This window comes from Muscardinus avellanarius (assembly GCF_963383645.1).
Source record: "Muscardinus avellanarius genome assembly, chromosome: 3".
Taxonomy (NCBI): domain Eukaryota; kingdom Metazoa; phylum Chordata; class Mammalia; order Rodentia; family Gliridae; genus Muscardinus; species Muscardinus avellanarius.
In genome coordinates this window covers 213,822-222,705 of record NC_137788.1, presented here as the reverse complement: position 1 = coordinate 222,705, position 8,884 = coordinate 213,822, and the positions used below count along the sequence as shown (strand labels likewise).

The following is an 8,884-nucleotide window of genomic DNA, read 5'->3' as shown; positions in this document are numbered from 1 at the left end:
GATCCAAGCCCTTCTTGTCTTGGCCAGCGCCTCCCACTCTGCCCACCTAGCTCGGCGCTCTCCTGGGCGGTGCCATGGCACGCTGTGGCAGATGCAGGAATGCTGGGAAAATGTGTATCATAGCTGCTTGCCCCTGCTCCTCAGTGGCCCCCCCCAGGACTGTCGAAGACGCACCTGCCCACCTGCCCACACTGGCCTCTGGCTGCCTCCAGCCTCAGCCTCTAGTTCAGACAGGTGACACCAGAGTGTGGGTGTGGGGGGCGCTGCAAAGCCACAGAGGGAAAGGGTGCCTTGTTTGTACTTTGGGGGACTCTCAGTCATACTTCCTGTCATCCCTCTCTTTCCACCTGGCTGCCGTGAGTCTGTTGCATGGAAATCCCCAGGGCTGGGGTTGCAGCAGCTCACACTAGTGTCCCTGCCAGCCCACCACAACCCCAGGCTGGGACAGGACCCTGGAGGAGTGAGGTCCAACAGGTCATGGGCTTCTGCACCTGGCAGAGAGGAGTCAGGGGAAGGAGGGAGGGATCACAGATGCCTGCCTCTAGTCCCTGCCCACCCTTGGGTGCTGCTCAGGGGTTGGCCAGCTGCACAATGGGCCGGTGACTTGACTCTGCCCTGGTGACATTGCTGGCAGGATGGGAGAAGACATGGGCGCATGCTGGGTCTGGGTCCCCCAGGTTAACAGGTCTAATGGTTTCTCAGGAACCCAGGGACAGCAAAGGTGGCCTTTACTAAGAGGTCCAACTGAACTCAGAATAGCCACTGTCTGGTGGAGGTCCTCTTGTGGCCTGGGTCTTGATGTCCCATCTACAGATGGGACAGTTCTGACCTGGGACCCAGGTGAATCTTCCTAAGGTCTGCCCCGACTATGTAAGACAAAGTGAACCAGATGGACGTTCCTCAAAGACTGGGAAGAGAGGAGCCCAAGGGCACAGCAGGCTCAGCTCATGGGAGCCAGCCTCTCCCTGGCACCAGGGTGGGCACACGGAGCCCCAGACACAGGCTGCCCAGCCTTCCTGCTGCTCTGAACCCAGGGGCCAGGGAGCTGTCTCAGTGCCCCATGTCCCTCAAGCCACAGGCCTGGTGGGGTGTGGGCAGGGCTGAGGGCCTGAAGAGACACTGTCTGGGTGGTCATCGTGGATGGGGCAGAGAGGGGTACAGGGTGGGGGAAGCCCTGGTAATGGGCCGATGACACAGACACGGTGCTCTCTGAGCTGGGCGCTGTTCATGAGACAAGCATAAACACAGCCAGGGGCCCAGGGGGCCCTCCAACCTGCTTCTGAAAGGGACAGTACACGATTAGCCCCTGCTTTTTGGTTTCCCACTGGACATTAAACTTTGGAATCATGACCCTTAAGGGATCCAATTCACTTCCATAGTGCCTCAGCCTGCCGGGAGGCACCAGGCCAGGCTGCCCGCCTGTTCCCCACTGGACCCCACATTGCTCTCCACGCAGAGACCCCAGCCCTCTCCTGTCCACAGTGTGTGTGTGTGTGTGTGTGTGTGTGTGTGTGTGTGTGTGTGTGTGTGGTCTCTGCCTTGCACTACAACCTTGAGCTCAGGCAGGAAGCCCTGTGGGTCCCACAGGCAAGACCCTGTCCAGTCCTCCGCTGACCTGGAGTGGCCACTCTGGGTCCAGTGGGACCGACTGGCACAGGAGCAGTGTCTTGTGTCTCACATCACCACAGGTCCCTGCTCTTGCCCACATGTACACTGGAGTCTGCGTGTACACGTGTATGTGTGCACACACGCACACACCCAGGAGCAGGGATCCGGCAGCAAGAGCAGGAAGTGCTGGTTCCTCGACACTCCACCTCCCTCTGCATGGAAGGAGCTTCCAGCCAGCTGGGGAGCTCACCCCTGAACTGGGACCCTGGGGGTCGAGTCTATTGAGTGAGGGCCGGTCCTAGCAGATGGCCTGGCCAAGAGTGCGTGTGTGGGGTCTGCCCTCTACACCTCCAGGGCTGCCCTCAGGCCTAGGGAAAGAGGGGTGACCCCGTAGACTGCATTTGTGGCCGCCAAAAGGGAGCCTGAGCAGGGCAGGGGCCCAGGGATGCCCCAGATGAGGCAGGAAGAGAGCTCACTGCCTTCTGTTGCCAACCCCCACTACCTGCGGGGCACTTTCCTTAGGGTCGGGTGCCACTGACCTCCACCCAGGCGCAGCCTCTGGAGGAAACCTACTTCCCACCTACCTGAGCAAGGCCAGGCCTCAGGGGCCAGACTGAGTGCTCCCACACACACGCCTGATTCTGGAGAAGGTAAGGGTCAGAACCTGGAGTGCGGGGAAGTCCTGGGTCGCTGCCCCCGACACCACATAGGGACCCATTGGGGCTGAAGCACATCTCCTAGTGTGGACCCTCTGGGCCAGAGTGGGGTCTGGGCTCACCTGTGCGAGGCCAGGTCTCCACCAGCGACCCTTTTGCCCAGCGCTCAGGTTGCTCCAGGGGCCGCGCCCCCCAGGCCACTAAGGAAAGGCCTGCCCACCGTGAGGCCCCGCCCCACCCAGCTGCCTTAGAGGAAGGAAGTGCGGATAAAGGTGCAAGTTTTTGAGGGCGCCCTGACTTAAGAACAAAGAAATGATCACGGGCTTCCAGGCAAAGGGGTCCCGCGTCCCAAGTGTAGCCTCTCTGCTCAGTAAATATGATTAATAATGGATCAGCCCCCGCGCTGGAGGCAGCTCATTCCAAGAACCCCCCAGCCTGTCCCGACATTGCCCCAGCTTCTGGCGGCGCCCTGCATCTGCAGCTCCCAGGCCACTTGTCTCCTGGGGCCCAAAGCCAGAGTCCCAGTCGCCCAGGGACACTTTGTCTTCTAGGAGTGGCCCATGGTGGCCTGTGGTTGACCTCCAAGACCCCTGCTTCCAGCACATGACCCCAACACTAAGGTCCTGCCTTCCTCTTCTGCTCGCCCAGGCTCATGCGACACACTGACCTCTATCCAAGCCTTGCATGCTCTGGGTCCTGCTGGGTTTTTTTTTTGGGGGGGGGGCGTTTGCTCCCAGAAGCCCCTCTCACTTGGTCTTCCAGTCTGGCTGCCACCATCCTCTCTCCTCTGGCCACCTCCAGCTCAGCACACCCACCATTCAGAGGGGATTGTACCTGCTGGCCTCCAAGGGACTTGGAGCGCCCCACATCAGCCCATCCAGAGGCACCAAGCGTCCTGTCCAAGGGCTGCATGAGCCCCCCCCCCCAGCTCTCTGAGAGATGCTGGGGGTTGAACCCAGGAGCTTTCTACCTCTGAGCTATGCCCCCATTTTGAAACAGGGTCTCACTCAGCTGCTGAGGCTAGCCTTGAACCTGTGATCCTTCTGTCTCAGCCTAGCAAGTACTGAGATTATAGACATGTGCCCAGCTCGCACATGCCCGTTTCTGAGCTGCAGCCTCCAGCCAGCCCACCATAGGCTGCATGTTCCACCCCCAAAACGACCTGTTCCCCACCCTTCCAAGCTACAAGCCTCTCCATGCAGGGAGCCACAGCAGGCCTTCCTGGGAGGCTCCACAGCCCATTTGAGCCTGGGCTCTGACCCCCCATGGGACCTGCACCTCATCCTATTGGTTGTGGAGGGCCCAAGTACATGAGGCTGGCCAGGAACCTGTGACCCTTCAGTCTCAGCCTCCTGAGTTACTGGGATTACAAGAGTGTGCCACCACACCCAGCTTTTTTATTTTGAAACAGGGCCTTGCTATGTTACCAAGGCTGGTCTCAAACCTGTGATCCTCCTGTCTCAGCAATCGGTCTATTTTTCTTTTATCTATTTATTTTTTATTTGTGGTACTAGGAATGGAATCTAAGGGTATTCTACCTCCAAGCTACACCCCCAGCCCTATTTTTTCTTCTTTATTTTGAAATGGGGTCTCATTGAGCTACATCCCCTAGCTCTATTTTTTATTCTTTATTTTTATTTTTTTGCTACTGGGGGCAGAACCCAGGGGCTTTCCTACCTCTGGGCTCTACTCCCAGACCTATTTTATACTTTATTTGGAAACAGTGTCTCACTAAGTTGCTGAGAGCCTAAGTAGCTGAGGCTGGCTTCGAACCTGTGTGATCATCCTGTCTCAGCCTCTCAACCACTGGGATTATAAGAGTGTGCCACCATGCCTGGCTTTATTCTTTATTTTGAAACAGGGTCTCACTGAGTTGGGAAGGACTTCACTAAGTAGCTTATGCAGGCCACGAACTGTGATCCTCCCATCTCAGCCTCCCAAATGCGGGGATTACATGCTTGCGCCACTATGCCCAGCTTTTTTCTTTTCTTTATTGGGAGGTTTCATTAATGCAAAATCAAAAAGGCATAGTTTCATTTTGAAGTCTCTGGTTTGGAGGTGGTGCCACCTGGTGGCCACAAAGCCCCCCTTTCCTGGCTCCTGGTGAGAAGCTTGAGCTGGGGCGCCATATGTCCTCTGTGGGTACCCCTCCTCAGGGTTCCCAGGACTGCGGGCGGTTGACCCTGAGCACCTAAGCCAGGGAAAAGGGCTTCCTGCCCCCACTCCCCACGTTCCTGTCCAGGCCATCCCATCCCCCTCACCCTAGTTGAGCAGGCAGCGGGCCCCCAGCTTCTCCCAACCTGCCGCCACCCCCAAAGGGCCCCTGAAGGAGCCTACCCCCAGTGCAGGGTCTGCTTCAGGAAGCTCCAACCTGTGTTGTGGGATCAGCGGCTGGCCCTCCGAGGACAGACACAGCCCCTCTTATAAAGTTTTCAGACTTTATTTCACGGTGCTTGACACAGACACATACTGGAGTTAGTAACGAGACCCCACGGCTGCTCCCTGTAGCTCCCCATTTCCCCAGGGGAGGGGGGGCTGCCTGCCACCTCCCAGCTTTATCTGCTTGCTCCTAAGAGGAGCAGGCTGGGCACCGATGGACAGCGAGTGCAGGACGTGGGGACGGACGCAGCAGTTAAGGCGTTTCTGGCTCTGGGGCCATCTCTGCCACCCCTGCGCTTGCCCTTCAGCCTTGGTCAGATACTGGCCAGCCCACCTCAGTTCCTCTCAGCCAGCGCTCAGCTGCTCTGGGCCAGAACGGGAGAGAACAGCCCCGCTGCTTGGGGGCCAGATAAAACCAAGGCTCGAAGAGCATGGCTGCTGGCCATTCTGGACACCTGTCCCTCAAGGGAGGACATGGCTGGCTGCCCAGCCCGGCAGGCAGAGGCGGCCGACCACATCACACACCGCGGCCCACTCCCTCCCAGAGCCCCTCGCGGGGTTGGGAGTTTGGGGAAGGAATGGCGATGTCCAAGGTGGCTGGCTGGACAGGTGGGGATGTCTGAGGGACTGTCGGGCCACCTTAGACAGGCCTGGTGCCTGCCCCCAGCACCCTGGGACTGACAGATGGGGGGGGGGGACCAGACTGGCCCAGTGGTAACATTGTATCTAAGTCACAGTATTGGCAGAGGGGCCCAGGGGTCCAGGCTAACCCTCAGGGCAGGAAGAGCAGCTTAAGTCAGAACCTAGAAAGGCCTCAGCCCCCAGGGCATGCTCCCAGGAAGCCCCCAGGCCCCAGCAGGTCCTCTTGCTTCATCCAGTGGTGCATGGATGCAGGGGGTGGGGGAGAGCAGGGGTGCTGGGAGGCCAGGGGACACATGGGGCCCGGTATTGTGGACTCGGGTGCACAGTGCACAGGCAGGGGCGCGGCGCCCCGAGGCAGTGTCGTGTCCTGAGGCAGCCACTGCCCTAGGGCCTCTGCCCGCCACGCAGCAGCCTGTCTGCAGCAGGGCTGCCTGGACGGAAACGGGGCCGGGCCAGCAGTCCCTCTGGCCAACACGCAGGCAAGGAAATGATATCAAAAAGCAACGAGTTTACAAAAATAGAAAATAATTACAGTTGGGCGTAGGGGCTCCAGTGGCGGCTCAGGGGGCAGGGCAGGGCCGCAGCGCTGGCTTGGCCACTGCATCCTCCAGCAGGTGCAGTGGGCGCTGGCCCACCACCACGTCCCGCAGGCAGCCCACGAAGCCCGTGCTGTAGGCCTTGGGCAGGGCCTGGCCCACGGGCAGCTTCTGCAGACCCCCTGCAGGACAGAAGCGGAGATCAGCGGGCTGTGACACCGGGGTTCTGATGGGTCGGGGAGGGGTACCCCAGGGGACAAACCAGTGGACACAACACACACACACACACACGTGTGTGCACGCTCCTGTCTCCTGGCCCTATGTCCCGGGAACGGAGGGGCTAAGGGGGAGAGGACTCGGCCTCGCCTGGCCAGTCCATCTGCTGTCCTGACAGGGCAGACTCAGGTGCCAGCCCCAAGGAATGAACTCTGTCATCAGATACGCAGACTCTTGATGGGCTCCCCCGCTCACCTAGCCACAGGGCTCCGTCTGTGTCCAGCTGTGTGGCACCCAGCGGGGAGGAGCCAGTCACGGGGGCCTCGTTGCCCACCTGCAGGGAGCCTTCTCTCTGCTCCCTACGGGTAGATAGAGTCAGGAGAAATCATCAGGGCCCCTCCCTGCCTCCTCCAGGTCTGACCCCCTATCCCTCTGCCCATACCTGTTGCTGCCGCCGCCTAGGGACCAACTGCAAGTCACCCACCCGAGCCCAGCACGTGGCATGTGACCCCTGGCCACAGCTGCCTCTTCTTGTGCCCCGCCCCTCCCTGCTGGCAGTAACCTTGGCTCGGACAACTGGTCATATGGGCCGGGCACAGCCAGCTGGGCAAGCCTGGGCACTGCCCACCGCCACTGTGGCGGGCCACTGACCTGTGAGCCCTGACTCGCAACCAGCGGTTGGTGTTGACTTTCACGGTGGAGCGCAGCACCACGGGCTGGGAGCCGAGGTCGTAGCTCAGCTGCAGGCGGCCGTCCACAATGGCCAGCGCCACGTAGTCCGCGCGCTCGGTGGCCTTCCCGCTCCACAGCACCAGCCCGTGTGTGGCCTCAGTGCGCAGGCTCAGCTCGAAGTGGTTGCTCTGCAGTGCTTTCTCGCTGGAGGCAAAGGGAAGGGGCGAGTCAGCCTCACGGGTGGGGGGAGGCCCAGGGGCCTGGGGACCACGGGCAGGGCAACACTGACAATAGGCCGGAGAGATGGCCAGAGAAGATGGAAGACAATGCGGGCACATGGCCGGTCGACCCCAGCCCGGGCCTCTCAGGCACCGCCACGCGCTCACCTGTTAAGGCCCCCGGAATCCAGAGTTTCGGGGCTTAGAAGCAGGAAGAGAGGGAGGCAGTGAGCGAGGGACATACGAGTGGTGCGCAGGCTGAAGCCCCCTCCCCACATAGCAGGCGGAGACCCCAGGCACCATCGACCCCCACCCGAGGGCTGGCAGACAAGCAACATGCATGTGTGGCACAACTGGCGGCATGGCCTAGGCCCTGCAGGGCTCAGGCAGCAAGGCGGGGCGTGGAACCCACAGAGGGCTCACCACCCTCCAGGGGCCGCCTGGGGTGCCCTACCACACACGTGCATGCACGCGCACACACACAAGCATGGACACACAGAGACCATGCTCACACACATGTGAACGTATACACATGACAAATACAGCCTGCACATTGGTACACAGGTGTGTGTATATACACAGAAAATGCATGCACACATGAGAACACGCATACACAAACACATCTGAGTGTGTGCGCGCAACGCATAGGCAAAAACACACTCGTGCTGGCCTCTGGCAGAGGATGCAAGGGCAGGGATGGAGAGGTAGCTAGCCCTGGGCACATGTGTCTCTGAGGGGCAGTCGGGAGCTGACCCCTGGCTCTGGCCCTGGGGGGCCTGGCACTGCTATGGGTGGGCGGGAGCGGAGAATGATAGGCATGAGTGCAGAGCTGTGGGTGGGGGCTGAGGGGCTACTTACGCTGGGATCTCATTGGTCAGTTCGCTTGGAAACAAAGAGACAGAGACGGTGAGAAGGGAGAGGGGAGGCAGGGTGGCCTCCTGGCCACAGAGTTCGAGGTGTGGAGGGTCCGTTCCCCTACTCTATGACGTGCACAGACAAGACCAGACAGATGGCAGAAGGCGGATGGAGCCGACTCCCAGGTAGTGCGTTACCTCTCAGTCACAGCGTTGAGGTACTCGATGTAGGTCTGCCCATCAAAGGCCAGTGACTCCAGGTCCCCCGCCGACTTCTCTCCCAGTCCTGGGAGAAAGGAGGGGTGAGGGGGTGAGGCAGGCCCGGGGCATGTCTCTAGGCAATGTCCAGCCTGGCGCAGCTGCCATGCTCACCCTTCTCGCAGTGCAGGCCTGAGAAGCCCTCGGGGCACAGGCACTCGTAGGCGGCTTCCCTCGGGAGGCAGGAGGCCCCGTGGAGGCAGGGGTGGCCTGAGGCTTGGGTGCAAGGGTGGTCTGCAAAGGAGGAGACATCCACTGCCCGCAGAATGTGCTCCTGAGCCAGCAGCTGGCGGCCTCCCAGGGAGACCTGCAGGACATGGAGGGAGGGGCCTCGTCCTGGCTGTGACACTCTCAGGGACTGCCACCCCCCAGGAGGGGCCCTCCTACTGCCCCCCATGGAGAGCCCCTGCAGGTGGCCCCATCACCCCTACCAGCTGGATGGCACCGTCGAAGCCGGATGACACCGCGGCCGCCCTGGCCAGCTTGCTGAAGTCAGGGGCCCCTCCCACATACAGCGGCTCCTTCAGGTTGAGCATGGTGTGTGGCACCTGGCAGGGGGCGCCAGGTGAGGCTGTGCGGGGTCACCCACAGCTTGCCGCCCTCACCCTGCGCCCGCCTCCCACGTCCAGGAGGTGGAGTTAATCACACGAGATGGAAGACGGCGGGTCTTAAGGGGAAGAGCTACTCTAGGGATGCAAGAAACAGTGAGCAGATGGGGGCAGACGGTACCTTGCGGGATTTCTGACATCCGGAGAGCGGGTGGGGGTGCAGAGCAAGAGCCAGAGAGCGAGGGAGCAGAGAGACAGACCGAGGCACAGGACGGACGAGAGAAAACAGTTCCGTGA

The 8,884-nt window shown here is 60.7% G+C and overlaps 1 protein-coding gene across 4 annotated transcripts in view; it reads right to left on the bottom strand.

Annotated features, from left to right (window-relative positions):
* Positions 1-5,845: 5,845 nt before the first annotated feature.
* The window catches only part of AGRN (agrin), a gene marked incomplete at both ends in the record, with an annotated part of 29,162 nt that continues 26,123 nt past the window's right edge, over positions 5,846-8,884 (bottom strand). For 2 of the 4 annotated variants that reach the window (XM_080690405.1, XM_080690407.1), the window contains 9 exons: positions 5,846-6,003; positions 6,293-6,396; positions 6,689-6,913; positions 7,096-7,128; positions 7,786-7,809; positions 7,980-8,067; positions 8,154-8,346; positions 8,471-8,587; positions 8,769-8,780. In XM_080690405.1, the coding sequence (XP_080546531.1) occupies positions 5,846-6,003; positions 6,293-6,396; positions 6,689-6,913; positions 7,096-7,128; positions 7,786-7,809; positions 7,980-8,067; positions 8,154-8,346; positions 8,471-8,587; positions 8,769-8,780 (954 nt within the window). The remainder of the gene's footprint in view (positions 6,004-6,292; positions 6,397-6,688; positions 6,914-7,095; positions 7,129-7,785; positions 7,810-7,979; positions 8,068-8,153; positions 8,347-8,470; positions 8,588-8,768; positions 8,781-8,884) is intronic. The other 2 variants (XM_080690408.1, XM_080690406.1) reach the window with 2 other exon arrangements.